General features: G+C 39.7%; 1 protein-coding gene across 1 annotated transcript in view; it reads right to left on the reverse strand.

Moving 5' to 3' along the window:
• Positions 1 to 10,581: 10,581 nt before the first annotated feature.
• PKN2 (protein kinase N2) overlaps positions 10,582 to 26,135 on the reverse strand; it is an 81,906-nt gene continuing 66,352 nt past the window's right edge. The window contains exons 9-22 of the mRNA XM_075182406.1: positions 25,451 to 25,594; positions 24,446 to 24,521; positions 24,159 to 24,333; positions 23,696 to 23,828; positions 22,422 to 22,558; positions 22,240 to 22,315; positions 22,068 to 22,159; positions 20,886 to 21,062; positions 19,416 to 19,478; positions 18,457 to 18,533; positions 17,651 to 17,793; positions 16,704 to 16,811; positions 16,109 to 16,189; positions 10,582 to 14,431 (exon numbers count right to left, since the gene is read on the reverse strand). Coding sequence (XP_075038507.1) covers positions 14,228 to 14,431; positions 16,109 to 16,189; positions 16,704 to 16,811; positions 17,651 to 17,793; positions 18,457 to 18,533; positions 19,416 to 19,478; positions 20,886 to 21,062; positions 22,068 to 22,159; positions 22,240 to 22,315; positions 22,422 to 22,558; positions 23,696 to 23,828; positions 24,159 to 24,333; positions 24,446 to 24,521; positions 25,451 to 25,594 — 1,686 coding nt within the window. The 3' untranslated portion in view covers positions 10,582 to 14,227. The remainder of the gene's footprint in view (positions 14,432 to 16,108; positions 16,190 to 16,703; positions 16,812 to 17,650; positions 17,794 to 18,456; positions 18,534 to 19,415; positions 19,479 to 20,885; positions 21,063 to 22,067; positions 22,160 to 22,239; positions 22,316 to 22,421; positions 22,559 to 23,695; positions 23,829 to 24,158; positions 24,334 to 24,445; positions 24,522 to 25,450; positions 25,595 to 26,135) is intronic.

A 26,135-nucleotide genomic window follows, 5' to 3' on the forward strand; every position in this document is an offset into this window, starting at 1 on the left:
GGTTTGGAAGAGCTAGGCCTCCATTGCCCTTGGATCTACACAATGTAGCCAATCGGATACGGGCCCTGGCCTCTCCCCACACAAACGAAAAGGTGAGCCTATCAATCTTATGGAGTATCGCCCTATGGAGATATATTGGAGAATGTATAGAAATTTTGGCTGTACAACCATTTTAAATAAGTTGATCCTGCCAGTAACTGTAAGGGGAAGTTTCTTCCATGTATGAGATTTCGTTTTAAAGTATTCTATAACCGGGTTAATGTTGAGAGATACAAATTCACTTGAAAAATTGGATATCCATACACCGAGATATTTAAAACATTTGGTCCATTTAATGGACTGTCTATTCTCGTTTTCAGATGGTATCACACCATGAAGCGGGAATACATAAGATTTTTCCCAATTAATCAGTAGACCTGAAAAGTGTCCAAACTTATCAACTACTTCTAAAAAGGCGGTCAAGAGAGGCATCAGGATCAAACAAGAATAGTAACATGTCAGCATAGAGAGCTATAGTATCCCGAGCCTTCCCCACTGGAAGCCCAACAATCTGAGGATGGTCTCTGATTAGACAGGCCAGAGGCTCTATGGCCAATGCGAATAGCACTTGAGACAAGGGGCAACTTTGCCTAGTCCCTCACCCCAGTCTAAAAGAAGGGGATGTGTGGCCATTTACTGTGACTCTTGCCGCCGGAGCTGAATACAACAGCCTAATCCATTTACTAAAGTCAGTCCCCAACCCAAATCTGTGCAATACTTCCCATAAGTACTCCCACTTGACCGAGTCGAAGGCCTTGGCAGCATTCAAAGACACCACCACTGCCCTCTCCGCAGCCGAATGGGGTAGCTGGATATGAGTGTAGAGGCGTCGTAAGTTTGAAATGGTGGATTTACCGGACATAAACCCTGTTTGGTCCGGGTGAACTATAACAGAAATAACTGAATTTAGAATGGAAGCAAAAATCTTGGCTAGTATTTTAACATCAGTACATTGGAGAGATATGGGTCTATATGATTCGGGATAGAGGGTGTCCTTCCCCGGTTTCACCAAGACCATTATCAGCGCCTCTGACATTGAGGATGGCAAAGAACCAAAGTTATATAAAACATTAAAAGGAATCTAACAATTGCGGGTCAAAGAAGTTTTTAAATTTCTTATATAGCTCTTATAGAGAGACCATTAATCCCTTGAGCCTTATGATTGGGAAACGAGGATATAGCTGCCTCTATTTCTTCAACTGTGAGAGACGCACTTAAAAACAGAAGCCGAATCTTGGGAGAGACACGGGAATTTAATGGAGTCTAAATATGCCGCTAATTGACTATGCAAATATTGTACCTTAGAGGTGTAAGTACCCTTATAATATTGGAAAAACATATCTACAATTTCACCTCCCCTAAAAATTTGTACATGTTGGTTATTATTAAATTGCTGGGATAGTTCTACCAGACTGTTGCTCCCTTGCCAAACATGCTAGGTAACTTCTACCCATAGCTGCCTCTGTGGATTGTCTGTGCTGTGAGAACAGTAGGTGGCGTTTAGACTTGTCAAAGAGATAATCCCTCTACTCCTAAACCTTCAACCATAGGAGACGGTCCTCAAGAGCATGCGAGCTAAGGTACAGACATTCCAAATCCCTACATCGCTGTTCCAACATAGATTCTATTTTTCTATTAGAATTTTTGGTGTCGGAGATATATTTAATCAGAGTCCCCCTTAGAAAAGCCTTGAATGCATCCCAAAGGACATCTGAAGATGATGACATACTATTATCCGTAAAGTATCTTTCCCAAAGGTTAGTAAGGACCACCCCAATACCCAGAGTGAGTTTAGCTTCCAGAATCTCACCCCTCTGTCATTCATCAGGTAAATATATACAAGAACCCGAGAGTGATCTGAAATGCCCCTGGAGAGGTATTCAATGGAAATGACATTTGGTGATAAAGCTAGGGAGGGTAAAATCAAATCTATCCGCGACATGGTGTGATCACTGGTAGAATGGCAGGAGAATTGCTGTTTATCAGGATTTCTACACCTCCACACATCAACCAGGCCCATCTCCTCCACAAAGCTAGAAAAAGGGGTAGGACCTCCAGGAGAAGGTACATTTGACTCTCGCCATCTATCTAACCCTGTGTGAAGAACATTGTTAAAATCTCCCAGACACCACTAGGCTGGCCAGAGAGAGTGCCATGAAAATGGAAGCCTTACATTAAATATGATTGTTGTAAGGAGGCGGAATATAAATTGTCAAGATTTTAAGAGGGGAAAAATTAACTGCCCTTAGCCTCGCTGGAAACAGCAGAGAATGGCAGATTGAGATCACACAACTTCTGTTTAACTGAGGTGAACTGGGCTCTCGACTTCTGGGAATCCAGCGCGAAGTCTGGAAAAAGGGCCCTTTTGGGGTATCAGTCTAAGGACAACATCTCCGTCTTTGAAATGTAGGAGTTTTGCTATAAATGTCCTCGATTGTGCACCACGTGAAGGTGCCTGAGGTGGGAGACGATGTGCTCTCTCCACTGCAAATTGCGGGGAAAAATTCCTCTTTTCCGAATTGTTCAATTAGCCAGTTTTCCAGAAACTGTTCCGGAGCAGATCCTTCAGCACGTTCCGGCAGACCAACAAATCCGATATTGTTACGCCTCAGACGGCCCTCCAAATCGGAGGACTGGCGTGCAAAGCACTTACGTCGTCGCAGCCGACTGACCATGTTTTCCCATTTTGTTGTGGTAGAATATGGAGTAAGCTTATCCCTGTTGTTACTGCTTTAACCCCTTCCAACAATACTCTTGTATACAGTTCCACTCAGCCACTCGAATAACACAAACAGTCCCAGCTGCTTACCAACTTTAGTACACTGTATGAAGCAGTTAAGACATGCAGTGGTAGTAAAGAAATGTCACTTGTAGAGATTTGTTACTGTGGCTACCATCTGTTGCTGAACTTAATGTAGCAGGAATTTAGAACTGTGATGTCAAGTTCATCAGAAGATTATTAACAGGTGATTGCCAGGTGATAAGAGGCACTAGTCACCTGTTTTTACTCACTGTGTACCCAGTTGTGCACCAGAAAACCGCTATTTCCAAAAAGATTATGTCCGTTGGAACTTTGACACAGTCCAGTATCTAGACTTTTATTCCAAAGACAGCCCGCAACGTTCGGGTGCCAAGATGGCGACCGTCCCAGAACCGAAGCCTGCGAAACAGTATCTCTGCCCGATGCCGACAGATCTCCTACTTAATCCACCTGTGAGTCCAAGGAGGTAGGTAGCAGAATTTTTCTACTAGTACTAGAAGACAGTAGGGAGTAGACTGAGGACACCCCCATTGGTGTACTTTATAAGTAGACTCTGATGTTATGTAAAAGGGCATCTACAGGACAACCACGCCACCAGTCCGAGCCTCTGGGCAAATTTAGCCCCCGATCAAATTGCAGGCAGGAAAGTCAAATGGGAATCAATAATTGACCAAAAAGTCATTTTTCAGACTGTTCAGCTTGTGTAGTCTGCCTATTGTGACAATATAGATGTTTTAGAAAGCAGGAACCAGCCAAAAAACAGTATAAGACGGATGTTGGAGGAGAGTAGGAGAGAAACGACCCACGCCATGCCCTGAGTGTTGGCTACTTTTACATATAATGCGCTTTAGCAGTCATTGACCCCGCTCTGTGATTTTACGTGGTCTCCTGCTTCATGGCTGAATTGCTAATGTTCCTAGACACTTCCACTTTCTAATATCACTTAAAATTGACCATTGAATATGCAGCAGGGATGAAATCACATGAACCATCTTATTGGAAAGGTGGCATCCTATCACAGTACCACACTTGAAGTCACTGAGCTCTTCAGAACAACCCATTTTGTATGACAGATGTTTGCAAATGGAGACTGCATGGCTAGGTGCTTCAATTTATACATCTCTGACAATGGGTCTGATTGAAATGCCTCAATTCAATAATTAACAGGTGTGGCCAAATACTTGTATTCATATAACATATAATATGTTTTTAAAACATTTATGAAACTTTTTTTTTTTAATGAAATATACACAGGTCCTGAACACTGCCGACAGTCCGTGACACCTGAACACAAACTCAACCAAAAAGTCCAATGATGAAATCTTATTCTATCCAAATTGTATAACATATTATACTAAAGCGAAGTTGTATCTTTGGGAAGAATACATTCAGCTTTAGAATGTTAATAGTAATATCAAAGTTGAAAGATCCTGATGTAATCAAACAGTTCAAGAACTGGCTTCAGGACATTTTTGATGCATTTGATTAGAGGTCAATGGCCCTGGTGTAGTAATTTTTTGCCATGCATAGAACAGCCTAAACCACATGACTTTTACAAAAAAGACTAACCTAAAAACAAACTATAAACCACACCTTATTTGGCTCAATCGCATACATCTTAACCTACACAAATTAAAAATGACAGTGTCAACATGTTTATAGTTTATGACTTACTTTAGATGTAACTTTCAAGCCACCTTTTCCTCTACTTTGGTTTAAGTATTTTTTTTGTAGAACAACCAAATAGATTTCCCCCATTAACCCAATTTGAAATTCTACAGTCTAGTTCAGTTTTTCAACCAGAAGTATGGTAACAGACCAGCTTCACAAATTTCCTTAAACATGCACAAGGCAATTATTTTACTTAGCTGGCTCCGTAATTAGGCTATATGTTTATATGACTAAGGGCACTTGAGGAGATAGAAAAGGAGACCAAGAGAAGTGTTTCACAAAAACATTGGCACAGCTAAATGTTATATAATTTGACTCCATTCCCATGTTGACTTTTTCCTGTCTTGTCAAAGCAGAGCCAGTGGTTTGTGTAGTGAGGTCAGGGCCGGATTAAGGGAATGGAGGCCCCTGAGCTTAAGGGCGCCTCCATTCCCCCGTGAGGCCCCCAATGTGAGCCCCCCGCCCCCCAAGCGCTTACCTGTCACTGTAGTCCTCCGTCCCCGGCGCGCTGTAAGCTCCTTACTGAGATCTCGCGAGAGTTCACTCGCGAGATCTCCTCAGTAAGCAGATTACTGAGCGCCGGGGACGGAGGACTACAGTGACAGTGCTCAGCAGCATTGATCGGGCTGGGGGCGCCCCCGCCCCCGCCCCCGGACCGATCAATAATGTTGCCGAGGACTTTGAAGGGCCCCCTGGATGCCCGAGGCCCCTGGGCTATAGCCCAGTTAGACCTCGGGTTAATCCGGCCCTGAGTGAGGTGCTTTATTTTTATGGACCTGGGCTTACCTTTGAAGACATGGAGGGTTCCGATGTAATTTTATATGGGTATGCGCAACAGGACAGGCTTGGCTCCCTGTGCTGCTTTTTACTACAGTTGGGTACTAAATATAGACAAATGTGGTACTCTGTGTAGGAGAGAAATTTCAACAGGTCCATGCATCCACCACATCATACAGTCACATGACCCAAGCGGTTGAAGAGAGCTAGACACTACTGGTGGTATATTCATTAATGAGTCCTGGTCTACAGCATGAAACCCAAAACAACAAGAGACACCCGCTTTAAGTAAACCACTAAGATAGGGGATTTTATTTTGTGGATGCTAGATTAGTTTCTTAGTCACCTTTTCCCCTCAAACTCAGAGCCTGTAGAAGGGAATACTTGGAAGACTTATGCGCCACAAATGTGATTATAGGAACAGGATCTGCTTAATGATAAACTATCATAGAGAAAACCAATGCAACCGCCATAACAGTATGAAGAGCTTCAAGCATGTTCAGGACCAGTCTCAGATGTCTATAGACTTGGATGCTTCCTCCCCAAAAGAATATCTAGTTTCACATGAACAAAGTTTTTGTATACTAACAAATTGTACAGGGGAGACTTCATATGATTACTCAGTACATCCACAACTTCAGGGTTAAATGTCTGGGGTTCCTCTTAAGACTATGGGAACAGTTTGGACCAGTCCCATCTACCTTACAGGACAACTTTTCTTTGGCAGTAAACCACAACAAGGTGGAGTGTTCATAGTCCACAGGGCGATTAGAGAACTCCAGGATAAAGAATGGGATCAATTGGAGAAGCAGCCATCCAGTGTTAGAAGAGTGGATAGTATGTATCCTTTTAATAAACAAAACACACTATGTGGGAGTGTTGCTGCACTATGCATGTCTCTTAGCAAAATCTTTTACCCTATTAGAAGGTAGAAGTCCCACCAAGAGACCCAATGGATAGAAAAATGGAGAAATGTTTGAAAAAGCTTCATATCTAAAATCAGTGACAGAAATTAAATCTGGAATAGCAATGGCTTTGATCTCCTGGGCACTTAGAATTGGAATGTATAATCTGTATAAAGACATTCAAGAAAAAGTAAGTAGGCAACATTTGCTGGATAGTCATAGAAATAAAAGAATTTCTGCCAGAAGCATACCTGTGGATAAGAGCCATTTAGCTGCATCCCTGAGCGGCAGATCAACAAATCTAAAAATTAGTTAACTATGGTCCCTTTTGAAGGTGGTTTTCTTTTGGCGACAAACTAGATGCTATGATTCAGAAAATCAGACGCTAAATTACATAATTTACCGGATTGTTTTCTGTTTGTTGATAACATTTTAAAGTGGCCCAAACAGATCACCCAGCCCTCTACACAACGGGCAAGGACAAGATGGCAAATGATCTCAGTCAGAATCAGCTCCACCCAAGAGAATATGCATCAAACAAAAAAGTTGGTGGAAAAGGGTGTGCCTTCTAGATATGTAGGCAACAAGTCAAATCATCAAGACAGAGTAATTCTACTCCTGTCATATAGACTCCATAGCAGATAGAATAGTTTGTTTTACAAGACCTTCAAAACAAGGGTGTGTGTTCCCTCCTTTTCCTCGCTCTTGATTTTCAGTGCGAGTGCAATGAAACCATAGCAGTCCTTACATTCTGGAGTCATTGATAGTGGTTTGCAGTGGCAAGGAAAATGCTCCTTGAGCAGTGTTTGCTAACCTGTGACACTCCAGGTGTTGTGAAACTACATGTCCCAGCATACCCTTCCAGCAATAAGATGCTACATATTGGCAAAGCATGCTGGGACTTGTAGTTTCACAACACCTGGAGTATCACAGGTTAGCCAACCCTGTCCTAGAACAATCTTGGCTTCTGCCTCTGTGGCCAGATTTTGTGCAAAGCACTATTTTTCACCCAAATCCAGAGACTTTTTCCATGGTGGTTTGAAAAGCAAGCTGTCATTGCTCAATATTAAAGGATTTTCTGACAAGGTGAATGAGGTATTCTTGCAAGCAAGAAATTCTTCCATAGGGTATTAGTTTGAAACCCATTCACACTTTGGTGCAAAGTTGGATTCCCTTCAAGATGGTTTACAGAAGACCCTTGCTCTTAATACATTGGAGGCTTCGGCAATTAGTGTCTTCCTGCACACAAGATAAACTTACAATTATCTGCAGGGAAGATTTATTTCAAGCAGCGAATTCATCCATGCATCAAATATTTTATGGCACTTTTGGACCTTAACCTTGTTTTGGAGGCTCTAATGTCAGAGTCCTTTGAACCCTTACATGAAATTACATCTAAATGCCACGCAATTAAGGTACTATTCTCAGTGACAATCACATTTACTAGAAGAGTGGGTGAACTTAAGACTTTATAATGTAAGGAACTATTTTGAACATGTAAACTGGTTAAGTAGTGCAACAAACAAATCCTGCTTTTCATATCAAATTGTATTTCCGTCCAAAGCCAACTAATGAAAGTGAAAGAAAAGAATATGTACTCTAGACCTGATTACAACAATTTCTGTGTATCTTGTGAAAACAAAAGAAATTCAGAAAGAAAAGTCACCTCTGCATTTCCTGAATGTCTACGCCAAGGGGAAGCTTCATTCAAATACTGTTGCAAGATGAGAACATTCATTACACAAGCTTATAAGGAGGACAGACGTGTGGTACCAAAAATACTGAGGGTGCATCCCACAAGGTTGGTGACAACCTCCTGGGCACACAGACTCAGGCTTCAATAAATTATCTATGGAAAGCAGCAGGCTTCATACTTTCTGAATGGCATTGGATTGCTTGATTTTTGCACCCACCCTAATCAAACTTTTTTTTTTCTCTTTTTAAAAACAAAAACAGGGATGTGGCGATTCCTTCCTCCTTTGTCCAAGTAAGTTCTCAAGATGTTTAAAAAAAATGTCTAGATGTTATCTACTTATATTTTTTTCAAGCAAACACTTTTATTGCTTTTGTACATCCCATTTTATAGGGCTTCCATGAAGTCTAAGGATGATAAATTAGTCACCAATAATTTAATTTCCTTGAAGTACTCCATGGAAGCCCCAATATTCCATCCATGTTATCTACTTATGTTTTTTCAAACAGCTTGAGAAGTTACTCAAAGACAAAAGGGAGGAATCACCACATCCCCGGTGTGTCAACTTTTTCTTGTATTCATTCAGCTAAGGGTTAATCCATTTTTATTTTTTTTAAGGCTACCATTGAGTACTTCAAGGAAATTAAAAGGAGTATATTTTGCTTACTTTAAAGAGCCATTGTAGTGCTAATTGAATATTTTTCAGGGCTCATAATAGAATCACAAATGATATGGTGTTAACAGTCCTCAAGGACTGAAATGGAGAAACCCAGAGAACATAACTTTCTTCTGACCTTATAAAAACAAGGCATGTTTTAGGAATCTTAAACCTATTTAATTTACTCACCTGTTCTCCAGGAATAACCCTGGTTAATCTGTGAGATGATCTACAAACCATGCACTGTTGAGGATACCAAAGGACAGGTTTGGGAATCTATTATCCAAATCAGGGCTTCACACTGGAGGACAGGTATAAGAACCATAACTGAAGGTCTCCCCCTGATAAATTAACTGCATTCAATACTTTTTAGTGTCATGGCCAAAAGTTTTGAGAAGGACACAAGTATTGGTTTTTCAGAAAGTTTGCTGCATCAGTGTTTGTAGACCTTTTTGTCAGATGTTGCTACGGTATACTGGAGTGAAATTACAAGCATTTCATAAGTGTCAAAGGCTTTTATTGACAATTACATTAAGTTTATGCAAAGAGTCAATATTTTAGTGTTGACCCTTCTTTTTGAAGACCTCTGCAATGCGCCCTGGCATGCTGCCAATCACCTTCTGGGCCACATACTGACTGATGGCTGCCCATTCTTGCCTTATCAATGCTTGAAGTTTGTCAGAATTTGTGGGTTTTTGTTTATCCACCTGCCTCTTGAGGATTGATCACACGTTTCAATGGGATTAAAGTCTGGGGAGTTTCCTGGTCATGGACCTAAAAGTTCGATGTTTTGATCCCCAAGCCACTTAGTTATCACTATTGCTCTTGGAGGAAGTTTTGGTACCATTCTTTATTCATGGCTGTATTCTTAGGCAAAATTGTGAGTGAGCCCACGCCCTTGGCTGAGAAGCTACCCCACACATGAATGGTCTCAGGATGCTTTACAACACTGATGGTAGCACTCACCTTTCCTTCTCCGGACAAGCGTTTATCCAGACTCCCCTAACAATCTGAAAGAGGATCAGAGATAATGACTTACCCCAGTCCTCAGTAGTTCAATCCTTGTACCTTTTGCAGAATATCAGTCTGTCCCTGATGTTTTTCCTGGAGAGAAGTAGCTTCTTTGCTGGCCTTCTTGACACCAGGCCGTCCTCCAAAATTCTTCACCTCACGGTGTGTGCAAATGCACTCACACCTGCCTGCTGCCATTCCTAAGCAAGCTCTGTACTGGTGGTGCCCCGATCCCACAGCTGAATGAACTTTAGGAGATGGTCCTGGCACTTGCTGGACTTTCTTGGACGCCCTGAAGCCTTCTTCACAACTATTCAACCTCTCACCTTGAAGTTCTTGATGATCCGATAAATGGTTGATTTAGGTGCAATCTTACTAGCAGCCATATCCTTGCCTGTGAAGCCCTTTTTGTACAAAGCAATGATGAATGCACGTGTTTCCTTGCAGATAACCATGGTGGAAAAAAATATTTCAAACACCACCCTCCTTTTAAAGCTTCCAATCTGTTATTCTAACTCAATCAGCATGACAGAGTGAGCTCCAGCCTTGTTCTTGTCAACACTGTTAATGAGAGAATCACTGACCTGATGTCAGCGGGTCCTTTTGTGGCAAGGCTGAAATGCAGTGAAAATGTTTTTGGGATTAAGTTCATTGTCATGGCAGAGAGGGACTTTGAAATTGCAATTCTTCTGATCACTCATGACATTCTGGAGTATATGCAAATTGCCATCATAAAAAATGAGGCAGCAGATTGAAAAATGTGTGTAATTCTCAAAACTTTTGCCCATGACTTTAGGTATTTAATTTGATCGTGGCAAGTTTGTGTCATGTTTGCCTTTTATGAAGAGATTTTGGATGTAAAACCACTTAGAAAATAGCCATTGACACCAGCAAGCTATAAGTCTACTTTGCTACAATCTTTCTGTTTGAGGTACATGATGCTGTGTCGTGGGTTTCGGACAATGTTTTTTGCAAATTAAACAGGGTCTGTTACATGTAGATTAGAGTTTAAACACTTTTCAGTAAAACCATCCAGGAAACAATTACACATACTTGAGACTTGAAATCTATTTGAAAGGTTTTAATTTGTGCATTCATATGACTTAATGATTGCAAAAACACTCCATTGTAGAATGACATTTCTTAAAGGCACATTTAATATCAATGCATAGTGTACCATCCTAAAAATACTCTAATTTCCTTACAAAGTGCTTTAGCAGCCACTTACAGCTATAGCAAAATATATTTACAATCTAGAGTTTAAAATCATAATTTGCCTAAAAATAGTTATTTGTATAAAAAAAACAAGAACAAAACAAAAACCTTCTAAAATTAGTGCTTCTTTTTCAGCTTACGTTTGTGACATACCCTGGCTTATAATGTCTAGTGATTCCATTAAACTAGAAGTTATGTACAATATGTGGTTTACATTGATAATCTGTCAGTTAAGATACTAAAGCCTTTTTGCACACAGCGGTCTTACTACATAAATCAATCAAATAGAAAAAAAATGCACCTCAAAAGCATAGTATCTAAAAATAAAAAAGGTTATTTACCAACAAAAAAAAAAAAAAAAAAAAAATCAGTACTAGCCTCCTGCTCATATTTCCTTTGTAAATACAATACCCATCATATGGTGGCATTTATGCAGCTGATATGGTTTCAACATTAGGATGCAGCCATTGTGTGGTTTTCCACTGATATTCATGAGAATGCAGCCTAGCAATTCCAGGAACTAGTGACCACACAGAGGACCGAGGAACATTTGTGATGTTACCAGTTACAGTAAATGGAGGCTGCATTCTTAGGATTATTAATGGCTGCTTCCACTGTGTGCAAGGACGAGATGCACTTTAATATGCTGTATACGGTTCATTACACTTTTAATGCATTTACTATAAGATATATGGATTCCAAATGGTACATTTCCTTGATGCTAAAGAGCCGATTGATTTCTTCGGCAACACAAGTCCATTCCGTGTGAGGTACTTACCGTGTTCTACATCTACTTTATGAACAGCCCAGATAAACAAGGAAATATGAGCGATCTTAGACATACAAAACATTTACTAGTTTCTGATCTCTAGTAAACAAAAAAAAAAAAAAAATTAAATCTCTACTGTTGGAAGGGTTCAACAGAGCCCACCAAAAAGGCAGAACGTAAGCCTTACTCTTCAGACTTGAGGTACAGCTACAATTAGTGTTACAATAGGATTATAAAATATACAATATCAAAAATATTTATACATTCTGTTACAACATATTGCGTTTACCCTCGGATGCTTGAGAATGAGAAATCCAGTGGCCCGCGTGTTGATTTAGTGTACTTTTATCAAATGGTAGATTATCCTCAGTCCATGTAGTCATTGCCAAGCAGTTCACATCCGAAAATATGACAAGTTCCATAAATACACGTGTAGGGAATGCGTAAGAAACATGATTGTAGCATGTATTCCCAGCATGGGTACAAGTTGATCCAGAGAGCACTTTATCTCCAAGTATTGGAGGCCATCAACACTTCATCATTCGGGATTACTACAGAAACTCTTTGTAAATTAGAATAGATACACAATTACAACATGGGGAATGCAACAATCGATGCAAAATGAAGAGGAACAGATACTAAAAAATATATGGGAAACGTGGACAATTTTTCTGAGCATTATGTCAAGCGGGAGCACTATTTTTTTTTTTTTTTTAAACAGCAAGTCTTTCCATTGGCTGCCATCATACTATCAGTCCTCACGATTCTATTAGAGCTCCCACATACACACGTGTTCCAACCCCATCTTTCCTGCATGTGGTTAAAGGAACACAAGTTATCCTTACATTTCACTTGAACAACAGGGAGCCCAGACACAAACTACAATGAGTGTACCTAGGTGCTCATTTAATCACATGGTGCAATGTACTGTTACCCATAGCAACCAAGAAAATTGTTTTCACTTTAGAAAGCAAATGACAACTAGGTTGCTGTTGGTTACAGCACTGCACCATGTCATTTTATAAGGTAAAGCACTGAAATAGCATTTTCTTCACCCACTTTCACTAAAGTCTGTTTACAGACCAATTACTATTGTGTAAATAGTCACAAATAAAATGACAGGCTACATGACTCTTCCCTTTAACAGATAGCGTGTGTTCATAATACAAACATCTTGCGTGTCCCCTCCTCTTTCATTGGCACAGGAGCCATAACACCACTGTTGAGCAATGTGTTGCTGGACACACTGGCATCTACGTAGATAGAATGCTGCAAGGCAAAGTATTTGGCAAGTGACTTTGGTACACTGTCTGTTGGAAGCTTATGGTTGTCTCAGTGTTAAGGCATTTAAAAAAAAAAAAAAAAGGATAACAACGGACAAAACTTTTTCTAATAAATATCGTAGGACTTTCACAAATACAAGGCATCTTGTTGCAGATCATTAATGCAAACCCAAGGACAACGATAACCAGGACAAAATGGAGACGGATTATTTGTGGCATTTACATTCAAAATTGGACTTAGTTGAAAACACTGCTGTACTAACTGGACTGCGCCATGCCGTAAAACAGCATAATAAAAGAGGTATGGTCCATGCAGCGAAATCTGGGGACAAGGCGGCAGGTTGCAGCTACATTATTGACTAGTTTTGTTTTTGTAAACATGGTTAGGTGGATGAAGTACATGACACACAGAATCATGTATTCAAGTGGCCCAGTGTAGTTATAAGAATATCCCTTCTCCTATAGGTGCCCGAGTCAGATCACTGCACCCATACATAACCAGTGACACTGGTAAAATAGTGTTAGCGGGGATAGAGCTACTTGACATTTTGTATTCTAGCTTTCTGTAGTGGATGCTCCGTTGTTGGTTTATGGAAAGGTCACCAGCTGCAACCAGCATCACAGTGGATGCACATAAGAAAAAGACCAAAGCCCAATGCAATAATTAGAGGAAATTTTATATCTTGACCAAGCAAAGCTCAGTGTAACTGAAAACTAGATTAACTGTAGATGCCACAGCTAAATAGGTTAGTACTCCACACTAAGCTCTATCTACCAGTTTTTCAGTCAGATTACAGATTTTTCCCATTATTTTTTGTTTCAGAGGCTCTTGCTTGGAAAGCTTTTTGATTGACCTTTCCCTGAAAGCACTTAAGAAATGTTGTTAAAAGTATATTCTGTTTTTTGTTTCAAAAGGGTCTTGGGGGGGGGGGGCGAGAATTCTAATATTTAACACGATCCTAGCTTTTCACTGGGACATTAAAATTCTTATTGCAAAGCTTGAGCTGCTTTAAGTTCAAGGTACAGGCTCAGCAAATCATTTTTAAAATGAAGTATATGTAAGTAAATTTAAATCATTGTTTTGTATTTTTGTTATAAACCAAAAAGTTCCATTATCCGCAGGTATAGAGTCAGCAAGAGAGGGTGGAGGGCAGATATGTATGTGAGTATTGCAGGGCCTGCATCCTTGTGTTCAACGGACCAGGTGTAAAGTCGCTTTCCAGTGCTCGGTTAAAAAAATATGGGTGTATGTTCAAAGTGGCCGCTCTGTTGTAGAGTTCACACACATTTATAAAGAAAAAGTACTTTAAAAAGAATCTTCATGTGATTTAAAAAATAAAATAAAATCAGGGACTGAAGATGGCACAAAGCAGTGAGGACCGTTTTTGCTTTTCCTGCTGTCATTTTGCAAGCCAGTTCTCTCCAGTTTCACAGTGTCCTCCCTCTCAACACCAATCTGCAACATAGTCAAAATCTCTGAATGCTTCTTGCTCATCCTCTGTTAGCAACCTTGGCTCCCGAGGAGGGGTTAGAATGGGGGCTTCTGAGGTAAATTCATCGTCAAAATTGCTCACGTCTTCCCGTCCTTTGATTGTGGGCACGAATGGGGGCTTCACTTTCTTTGCCAATAACGCATGCCAGTCTATATGCTGAGAGAAGAAAAAACATTTAAAATGATAAGTACATTGCGGACATTAACTATTTAAACAAAGGACAGCCATGGCCCATACTGTATACCAGCTCTAGAATCAGCATAAGGTGCCTGCAGGTAAAACCATGCGTGGCTGGACCACTTTGAAATTAATTTGTACCATAACTATTTCTATTAGTGGCGCAGCGCGCCAATGTATATCACGGCAAACGTATGGATGTTTGCATTGGAAACTTATTTATTTCTGAGATAATATGCCATTTTGGAGGCAACTACTTAAACATTTTTAAAGAAATTAAATTCCATATTAATTAAGCCTTTGATCAAAGAGTGACCAACACATCTCTAACTTGAATGTACATCAGGAGGTCTATCATTTTTATCCCGTGTGTCTTGATTGTTCAAAATATAGGGAAGCTACCTGAATAATGAAAACAGCAAGTAATTTGGGAAATCACAGCTTGATGTAAATTTTCTTAAGTTTAAATTCTGCTAAATTCAAGTGTGAATGTAATATACTGGGGTGCCAAGTATGAGCAGGATTCTCCCCCGAAACTGTATAAAGAGCTGCATTTTGTATTCCATCTATACTTCTGGATTATCAGTAGTACCTTAAACTAGTGTGCAACAGTCCTTATAAAAACACTTTTCAGAGCAATAAACCATCATTGCTTCAAGATTCTGCCCAATACCTATTGGCCGCTATATCCAGTGGCCAACAGATACCAGCCAAAGCTCTAATATGTTCCCTGGCTGTCCTGTGATGACCACAGCATCCCTGCATCAACACACTACCCGCTACCCAGCAGTCCTGCTCCATATAAGCAATCAGGAGGTACCAGACAATCACCAACAAAGAGGAGCTGAAGCAGCTATACCAATTAACCAGAAGTAAGCAGTTACAGGTGCCGATGAAGGAGCTGATGGTGGCAGCACTATCCTCATACAACTATTGCGCTGTTGGCAAGTGTCTGGTGGCAGGTAGGAGTGTTCAGTAACAGTCTTACTGACAATAAGAAGGAAACTCAACTAAACTGTTTAAGACTCCAAAAAGGAAACCGGGTGGCAGATTAAGTCCAGTGTCATTTTATAACTAGACTTACTCTGCCTCCCTATCTTTTTATGTCTCCACTGTGTCAGATTGCTGGTGGCAATTAGTGGTATTAAATAGACAGTGTGGCAGAGGAAGACCATCCTGCCACACCATGGTAAACAGAAGCTGTTCACAGTAGTGTTTTATCACCTGCTGTAGAACAGAAGCATTTGGGGGGAGTTCACCAATTATGAGCACATTACCAATAGAAAAATGTTAGATTAAAAGTCAGGGATTATCATCTTTTATTTATATAATGCAGTTATATTACGCAGCACCATACATTGAAGGAATTATAATACAAGCAAGTGACATGAAACAGAGGATTAGGGTGGCCCGGAGGTTTGGCGTACACTTGATATACATCCACTGTTTCAGGTCTAATATGAGCTGGTTACCACATCTGGAGAACCACCACAGTTTACTACATTAGTTTCAGCAAACTCCTGGGTCAATCCACAGGTGCTTCACAGCTTTCTAAAAACATGTCCTTACGATGCCAAAATTATGAGCAGCCGTCTGTACCATTACTTCCATCATAGTAATTTTCTCTATACATTGCCTGGTTAGAAAGCAACTTACTCTGAAAAACGGATGTTTCCTCACATCTTCTGCATCCTTTTCACTGGCCCCTAGGCGGCGCTCTGGATTTCTCCTTAATAGCTGAAAAAAGTACGCATTTTTTATTTTTTTTCAACAAAGTATTCACAAGAGGGAAAAAAATATTTCAGACATTATTGCTAATTTACAATCATTAGCAAAGCACCATGGTAAATTACTAATTGTAAAATTCTGTTAAAGAAATCACAGGTGTTACACCCCCACCCCCAACATAAACAGTGACACACTAGTACTGTATACTGCGATATTCTGGAGTTCTAACTTGGGGTGATCACAACCCAAGGACTCAGGAAACCTCCAGGATGAGTAAAACCTTTACCAACTTGATGCAAGATTTCAACGTTTGGAGCTGGTAGCAATAGTCCAAAAACTGTTCCAGACTGCATAAAACTACTAGTAATAAAACTGTTCTTTTATGATCACAGTTCACATGTATATCAGTAACTAACCCCATGAGAACAGCACTGGATTCAATGAACAAACCCATACAAGGAAATAAAATAAAAGGTCTGGGTAAAGATCACAAATAGTATCACACGTGACACTGGTAACTTACTCTTCTCATAATAGAGATGGCTTCTGTAGACAGGAACCGCGGGTATCGAACTTCATCATTGACTATACTGTCAAATACTTCCTCTTCATCATCTCCAGGAAAGGGGGACTGTGCAATACAAGATAGGGGAATACATCGGTTCAGGAAAGTGTAAGCTTTGAAGTGGTACCAACACAAAGACACACAATACAAGATTGTATTTAAACACCTCCTACTGGACATGATACTTTTTATTTTTCCTTCTTTCTTAAAGGTTTAAAAAAAAAAAAAAAAAAATTTTTTTTTTTTTTTTTTTTTTTTTTACTATAAACCTGAAATCAATTTTCACTAAAGAACATCCCATATACTGTATGGGGAAAAGGACATGAGTGTATGACGCATAACAGGCAGAAAGTAATATACCAGCAAACTAGGTTAGGTCCCAACAGCACGGCTCCCTCATCATTAGTGTAATGTGAACTCTAATGTTGCATACACAGTATTCCTTAAGTCAGACCCACGGAATAGCGTTATTACAGAACAGAATTACAAGTGGGAATAATACATCTTGAAAAGAAAACAGACATAAGAGATAGATGCAAAAAAAGAGGACTTAAAGGAGAAATCAAATATTGAAATCCCTCCTCCCACCCCAAAAAATATACATATCTATCAATACAGAGGTCAAAGAGGAGGTTTAGAAGGGATGGTATGAAAGCTAAAAGTGAATGGAATTTGATAGTATTACAATAAAGGTAGAAGTGGCGGTATGACATACATGCGCGTCTGCTGAATCTAGGTATGTTCTAAAACGATCTGAATATAATTAAATTAAATATATCTCTCTTTCAAATATATCTTTTTTGTTTATAATACAAAATCGGGGATGGTTTATGCCATGTCTGGTTTAGTCATCCCACTAGTCGATTAAACACATTTAAAAACAATTTGTGCCCGGATATACCTACCTCCCCAACAAGCATTTCATAGATGAGGACACCCAGCCCCCACCAGTCCACTGCTCTGGTGTACGACGTTTCTGTAAGTACTTCTGGTGCCAGGAATTCTGGGGTTCCACAAAAAGTGCTAGTTCGGTCCCCAAAACCCATTCCTTAATGGAAGAGAAGATAAAGTGTTTCATGTCTGAACAGTAGGTCACTTCCCTGTGCTATACCTAAACTCATATCAGTATATCAATATTCACCTAGAAATACACAACCAGGAAAAAAAAAAAAAAAAAAGTTGTTTAACTCTTTATTAGAGACCTTTATTTTATTCTTGGTGTGAAATGTTAACATGCCAGAGCTACTCAAAGTATATATTATTGCAAATTGTCTTTAGAGATCCACAGCATAGTGGTGCATTGATCCAGAATTATTAGTTTTCATTTTCCCTACCAACTTTTTAACATCAGGTACATAGAGAGACAACGCAATTTGTGCAAAGCTGTAGTGGCAATGAAAACTCTGTGTATACAATACAATAGCATTAATATAAAGGCGCTTCTAGTTTAGGATTTGTGAAAAAACATTTGTATGATTGTTTCAACAACAAATGCCGCTTTTCAAACTAAATATATCCTTTTTAAACTCTTCTCCTAGTGTGTAATAAGCCCACAGAGAACTCTTCATGATCATTTAATATTGTTAAACAATATTAAAAATAGATTGTTTATACAGGAGAGCAGAATGTATAGCTAACAGACATTGCTCTGGATTGTACTTCCATAGCAGGATCATTACAGGCATATCTGGCAGGGCACATGCGATATTACCTTCTTTGCAAAGACCAAAGTCTGCAATTTTCACAAATCCTTCTGTATCCAACAACAGATTATCCAACTTCAAATCTCTGCATCACCATGTAAAGAAAAAAAAAAAAAAAGTTAATTTAAACAATAGTGCAACAAACCAAAAATTTGCCCCACTATACATTAGAAGGAAACTAGACTATGTATACCACCATATACTGTGCAGTATAAGGAGCTCATCACTTATCTTCATGTCTTCATGTCTGCATAGGCTGATGTATAGCAATCGGAGCTGATCATTACTATATTCCTTCTCTACAGGAGGCTGAATCGCCACCTCCCCTACCAACAAGGAGATGCAATACGTTGCTTTGTCTTGTTACATGCGAGATCCCAGGCAGAGGTATGGGCGCTGGAATAACTGGACCAGCTGAAAGCTGAGCATTCTGCTCACTATAACGGCCACCGGGATGGACATCCCATCCCATCACCACCACCCAGAATGCAACACGCACTCTGAGAAGTGCACATTTTATATAACTTAACAGGTGTAATCTGTTAAAGAATAAATGGATTATCAATTTGTGAAGTAGGGTTTGTGAGATACTCAGCCAGAAACCTAGAAATAACCATTTCTTCTATCAAAAGTATGTTAGGATGGAAACTTTTCAGGAATACAGATTGAATTTAAAAAATGTAGCATCTCCTTTTTAAATGGTTTATGGCTGCTTTTGAGTAGTTATTTATTTTTAGGGAATGCCGAGTGGCACATAGGGTATCAATTCACTGAGTCTTGCTTTCAGTTTAGCTAGTTTTAATTATATGATTTTATTTGCTGCACTCGCAAAATAATTCTCTGTATTTATGACATAACTAGACTGGTCTGACACTTGAAGAAAGAACGGCTCAGGCACTCAGGGGTGCCAAGTAAGAAATAATTAAAAATAAAAAATTGGCAAAATTCAGCATGAAGAGTAACTCACCTATAAACAATCTTGTGCTCATGTAAATACTGAAGGCCCAGAACCACACATGCTGCATAGAACCTGTGAAGAGGATAAAATAATAGCTTTGTAATTGCTGAACTGCTCTGGCAAATATCATCCTGGTAAATTCAGCAGAAGAGACAACGTTTACACGTCTGAGAATCACAGAACTGTACACTTATTAGCAGTGTGTTTTCTAAATGTGGAAATAGGCTTGAGACGGAATAAAACTTTCAAGCCGATGCTGACAACAGTCAGAAGATTTATATTTCCAAATTTCTTTTATTTATAATGCCTTTTTAGTCCCTCAATTTACTGCAGCATTTTCCGCTAGCACTTGTTGCTTTAAAAAGTAACGCCCATTAAACCAATTTTCTCTTTACCCTAAAATATTTATAGACGTTCATTATAAAATTGCCGTATCCATCCAGTACTGACTGCGAGAGACCACAACTTCTGTGCTCTCCTCTTCTAAACAGCAATATGAATGAATCTGCTTATTGCCCCCAGTCTCATTATTAGGTGTTGTGTGGCATAGTATAACACTACTATCACATCATAACAAGCCATGGACATCTGGGCAGCAATGTAGATATGCAAGACTCCAGATCCATCATATGAAGCTGTGAAAGTTCTGTGCACCCTCTCCTTCTATTACACATTGTCTGCTGCACTGTATAAGGGGGGGGAAGCAGGAGAGTATAGTAAACCGTTGTATAATGATGTGTAAGTATGTGCAGGGACAAAATGTGTGTGCTCTTTAAATGGGAGTTACTTTTTAAAAATGTAACAGTAATTTGAGCTTCAAAGTAACTAACTAGCATCTTTATCTGGCAATGTCTGTAAGTCCCAGACAGAGGAGAAAAAGTAACACTTTCAGAAATTCTAATTATTTGGCCAGTATCTCCATGCAAAACCACCCCTGAGAAATCCTGCTACGCGGGTTATATGTTGGCGTCGTTGTTACAGAACTGAGCGAGAGTTTTGGTGCCAACACTTACATTAGGCTACAGCACAGAAGGATAACAAGTGGAAGGGAGATGGGAAGGATAAGGGCCTTGGCTCTCCCAATTATTACACCACTAAGAATTACTAGGTGGTTGTTTGTTTTTTTTTTGTAAAACCACTATGAAGAGAGCTTGGGAAGAGACCGTGAAAGTTTGTTCATCTGCATCCTGCTCCAGAGACCAGTAGATGTGTAAAAAGCACATAAATGTTACTATTTCCAATATGATGCAGCTGAAAATTTAGTACGGACTGCAGGTTCTCACCTAACTCAGGAGAGTGCACCTTTTTCTAGCTTTTACAATCAAGTTCTGTACTAGAATATGGTTCCTCTGTATATATTTTTGGGGCTACCCAATACTTAGGAGTATAAATATAGTAAAAACCATCCATGTGGCTGGAAGGGGACATGATAATTTTACCTTCAAACATGAGATAGGAGGAAAGTATAAAATGACTTACACAGCTCTAGGTTCAGAAAACACATCAGTGTGAATATGCATCATTAAGTCTCCTCCAGCCGCGTATTCCATTACAAAACAGACATGATCTTTGGTTTGGAAACAAGCAAACAGGTTCACTAAAAACGGGTGCCGCACACTATTCACAGTTTCAAAAATGCGTTTCTCACACATAAGGCTAGAAGAAAACAAAACAAAAGACAAGTTGTAGCCACATAGTATCAAGAGCTTTACACTAAGCCATATATTGACTTATTTTCCGTAACCAGAAATAAAAGTTAGATTAAAAAAAAGATTTATAAAAAAAAAAAAAAGTTGCGCCTTTAATAGTCATTTGTATTTGAAATATCATCATCATCATTTATTTATATAGCGCCAGCAAATTCCGTAGCGCTTTACAATTGGGAACAAACATTGATTAGACAATACTGGGTAATACATACAGACAGAGAGGTAAGAGAACCCTGCTCACAAGCTTACAATCTATAGGACAGTCAGCTCTTGAGACGCTGGAGCCTCTCAAGATTATTACCACTTACGTGTAGGCAGAAAATTGAATAGAGAGTTGGGAGTAGCTTTTTTTGAGGGAGACAGTAAAACATATGGGTTTAACTATGGTCTAAAAATAAACTAAACATATGTGAGTTGCTAAGTATGCTACCTAGATGGTGGTAATCATGGGGAACGGTACCGATTGAACAAATATTGGTTGTAGCAGGTTGACGATCACAAGATGTCAGCCAGTGGAGTGTGGGAGGGGGTACACTGCCTGCAGATCCTCTCTAATACACGTTCAGGAAACCGCTTCTACCACTGAAAGCATCTTAACATTATCAGCAGGTTGAAACTTAACCACTTATATAGCCAGCACTTAATCTATTCAAACTTATGGTTCTTCAAGCACTCCTAACAAGCCCTGAAAAAACGCCAGAGTATTGAAAGACCGATTTCAATTTGGAAGCAGCCAAGTAAACCTTGTCCTTGCTATGACTGCTCTGAGCTATGCCAAAGCTGTAAAAATGGACCACCACAAGAGGGCAGTATCACTAACTTTACTTATAGTCCTCACCTCATCCTGAACTGATCAAATGTCATCTATGTTACAAAAGAAAAAAAAAAAAAAAAAAGAAGAAGGGGTGGGGGGAGGGGGTAATTTATAAAACGCCCAAATGCTTCATCATACCTGTCAACCTCATCACGGGATACAATGTCTCCTTTTTTTAAGGCTTTGATAGCAAACATTTCATTAGTGTTCTTGTACTCTGCCAGCAGCACCTGTAATTAAACAAAGCAGTCAATACACACAATCTAGTGTGGGACACTTATGAAGCAACAGAAAACTCCAGCCAACATACTTTTCCAAAATGTCCTCTTCCCAATACGGCACAACACCGGAAGTCCTGCTGACTGAACTGAAACCGCTGCGGCCCTCTGGGGAAGATATTAAGCAAACTGTTGAGACGCCATTTGTTAAGCAAACAGAAACCATAGAAGAGACAAACTACAAATAAAACCGTAGTAAGGCAGGTAACATTACCGTCTTTCCTCAGTCTCTCGCAGTGCACTATAATCCAGGTCTGATACTGTGATCTCTTCTTCATTTGTTAGGTCTGTTGTGGATTTTTTAGCTACACTGTTTCTATTATTTGAAAATTCATGATTTGGTCCTGTGTCCTATTTAAAAACAAAACAAAGACAAATAAAATATATATACAAATAAAATGTGTATATCCACAAACTGCTTGCGCCCGGTGGGGTCCATGGCTCTAGAGTTCCACAAACCCTGATCACCTTGGAACCTTCACACTGTATTCTAGAGCACCGGCAGCCTGTAGGTCACAGCTGCAATGTAACATTAGGCTATGGCAGCTGATAGGACGCATGGCAGCCGTGGGCATGGGCCGCCCATAATAATTGTAGCTGGAGGAAGGTTTAAATATGCATTCTGTTCACCTGCAGTTTTCCCTTAATGTATAGATTTTAGTCTTCATTTGTAGCGACATGCTCAGAATCTACAGACATTTGTTTTTCTAGGTCTTTGTAACCATAAAAGAATAACAAAGGGACAGTAACCTACTAAAAGAGGCACAAAATTCCCCTTGAGGCGTTAAGTAAGCAAATTATATTTAAAACTTTAATATAGGTTTTCGTTGAGGGACACAGCAGCAAGCAGCTTTCTTACTGCCAGACAGCCCAGGGTTATCCAAGAATGGCACATTTATCATGAGGAGGTGTTTGGTTAGGAGAAGAAATGTAGTAAGTATACATTAAGATTTGCGTGATTTCAATAGCTTCTTTAAATGGAAGTTTTATTTTTTTATCCCATTGAAACACGAAGAAGAAATACGCCCATGCTCCGTATTGCCCATATTATATATGGTACCAGCTGCGGGGCTATATAAATGCCCATATATGTATACAAAACAAAGACAGTTGTTGTCAGCGCTTATCCTTAACATTGCATATCTGTGTGGAGCTAGCAAAATATAAACATGAGGTATTGGTTTATATTTTGGTCAAAACATTTAAGCCTGCATCCCAGTGTCATGGGCACCACATTGTATGCAGGTCCTACACTGACCTATATGAATTAAACACCATTACAATTCAGTTAAAAATCAGATGCTAGATGATATCTAATGAGACACAGACTTTTGTTTAAACGGTCACTACGTCACACTGTCACAGAAACTCTGAATTTATACCTCCAGGAGAGGCCAATGTCTATTGTACAGGTGAAGGTTTCTGGAAATATCTGCAGGAAAAAGATGGCCAACATAACCAGAGTTATCCCTTCACAATAGATGTTACCTGAGCGGATATGCTTGAGGTCTTGATTTCTGATGAAGATTGATAGTGATCAAGGTCTAGTGAAGATACTCGAGGTGGAGCAGCAGGTGCTTCTGGTTCTATTTCAAAGTCCAACTTGCCTATAGGAGACTCGCTTCAAGAAAGAATATCTAAGTTTTAGGATTTTACTTGTGGCAACAAAACAGACTCATGTGACCCATTGTCATTTCCATAGTACAGCAAAAAGCACATACAAGGGTTGAAAACTAGTACATTCAGAGGAGAGAAGGACAGCATGTAATAAGCATTTGCTAACTAAAGTGATTTGGAGCCCAAGCTTATAGTATGAAAGTTAATGCGCAAAAAAGTAATGTTGCCTAAAATATGATTAATAATTACATCTTAAAATGTAACTAGCAGTGGGCAAAGAAAGGGAAATAGACGCTTAGCATTGTTACACTGAGAACATTCCACCATCCTGTACCTGGCTGACGGTGATAATTCTACGTTCTGCGTGTCCACAACTGGAACCGAGGCAGGAACAGAAACCTGGGGACTGTAGGTGCCAGAATGATTAACTGTGGGTATTGCTCTTCTCACCAATCGCCCCCAAGTGGCAATGTTAATATTCATCTGTGGAGCGCGAAGGAATGTTTTTCCTGCAAAACACCCCAAAAATTGTAGCAATTAATATATACAGCAGACAAAGACAGCACTGACATTAAGGGACAGCAAGGATGACGCTTTTCCTGGAAGCTTTAACCATATTACCTTGTTGTTTTGAAAATATTTTCTTTTGCCTCTGAAGCTTCGGTCTTCTCTCAATAACTGGATTGAAAAACGTAACCTGCACATTGATAAGAAAAACAAATTAGATTATATCTTTAGTATCACTAGTGTATATACACACACGTATTTAAGTTATTCTTAAGTTCAGTGGACCGTGTTTAAACATTTTACACCAACAAATTCCCCCCTCATTTGCATTGGTTTAAAATATTAATGAATCTATAATATTTCTCTTGCAGGACTTTACCCATTATCAATAAAAGTGTTGCTAAACTCAGACTGGCTTGTTTTTTGTCTGTCCTATAAGCCCCTTATGTTCCTTTGAAAGCCGTACATCTTTTCCAGGAACGGTAACACCACACAATAGTTTGGGGGTGCCGTTTATTACACATACTTGCCAACTCTCCCGGAATGTCCGGGAGACTCCCACATTTTGCGAGAGTTTTACGGACTCCCGGGAGAGTGTGGCAATATCCCGGATCTGCCCACTTCCTTGTGAAGTGGGCAGAATTAGTTCCCAAACGCCGCGATTCCCTGTGAATCTCCCCGTTTGGCTCCGCCCCCCGCTTTCAAATGACGCGCTTGCGTCATTACGTCACAGAGGGCGGGCCCAAAATGACGTGCATTTTGGAGCCCCGTCCCAATCCCGCCCACCTCTCCCGGGAAACCAACTTTATCAAGTTGGTAAGTATGTTCTTACAGACTGTTTTATCTGTCCCCTTTGCCTGCTCTGTCAATTTATTCTAAGTTTACAAATCAGTCATATTTTGCCATCTCTGCACAGTCCCCAATTCCCTCAGCGGAGGCATCTTAATAACAAAAGGTACGTGATGGATAATAAAATAGACATTTTAAACATTTTGCTTTTAAAAACAAAGAAACGTAGCTGCTTAAAGATCACAGTATAACCTTTACAATATACAAACATTTGCAGGACTGCTTGGCAATGGAGCGTAGCTAGCAAGTTGTTGTGTTCAAAGCTCTAACCTCTGCAAAGAGTGTGCCCTGTGGCTCCAGGTACAGACACATGCCGTGCCGCTGGTTGTCCAGGAAATCTTCTAACCTCAGAAACTTTACTGCACACAGCGATCTCCAATCTCGCCAGAAGACGGAAATCTCCAATTCTCGGGACTAAAACGGTAAACACACATTGCATTAACTAATGTTATTAAATATAAACCATGGGAAAGCTTTTAGAAAAAGTTTAAATAAATTGAAGGAAATGCGTCAGCCAGGAGACACTGCTGTCATTTTCTTGGTACAATTAACCAATTTGTAGCAGGTAGACAGAAAGACGTGTGGGGACTTCTCTGCTGAAAGGTACGAGCTCTGGAAAGTGTTTTCAGAAACTGGATTTATACATCTACAGTATGAAATGGCTGGTCACCGGGCTTAACTGGACTCCTCCTTTCCCTGAATATACCTGAACAGCAGAACATTACAAGCAACATAAGGAGAGGATATTTCAAATGCTGCTGTGGGTAATTATTCTCCTATATATTATAGATATTTCTTCCAAGTGGGGTGGGAGAAAAGGATTGAGCCATTTAAGACATTGAAATAACGCTGTAAAGATCCCTTTTTTTTTTTTCACACCATAATTCTCGTAAATAGTTCTGGATTTTAAAAGTAAGGTTTTTGGGTAAAAAACTGTGTAGTCAATACCCATACA

Source organism: Mixophyes fleayi, chromosome 8, assembly GCF_038048845.1.
Source record: "Mixophyes fleayi isolate aMixFle1 chromosome 8, aMixFle1.hap1, whole genome shotgun sequence".
Lineage (NCBI taxonomy): Eukaryota > Metazoa > Chordata > Amphibia > Anura > Limnodynastidae > Mixophyes > Mixophyes fleayi.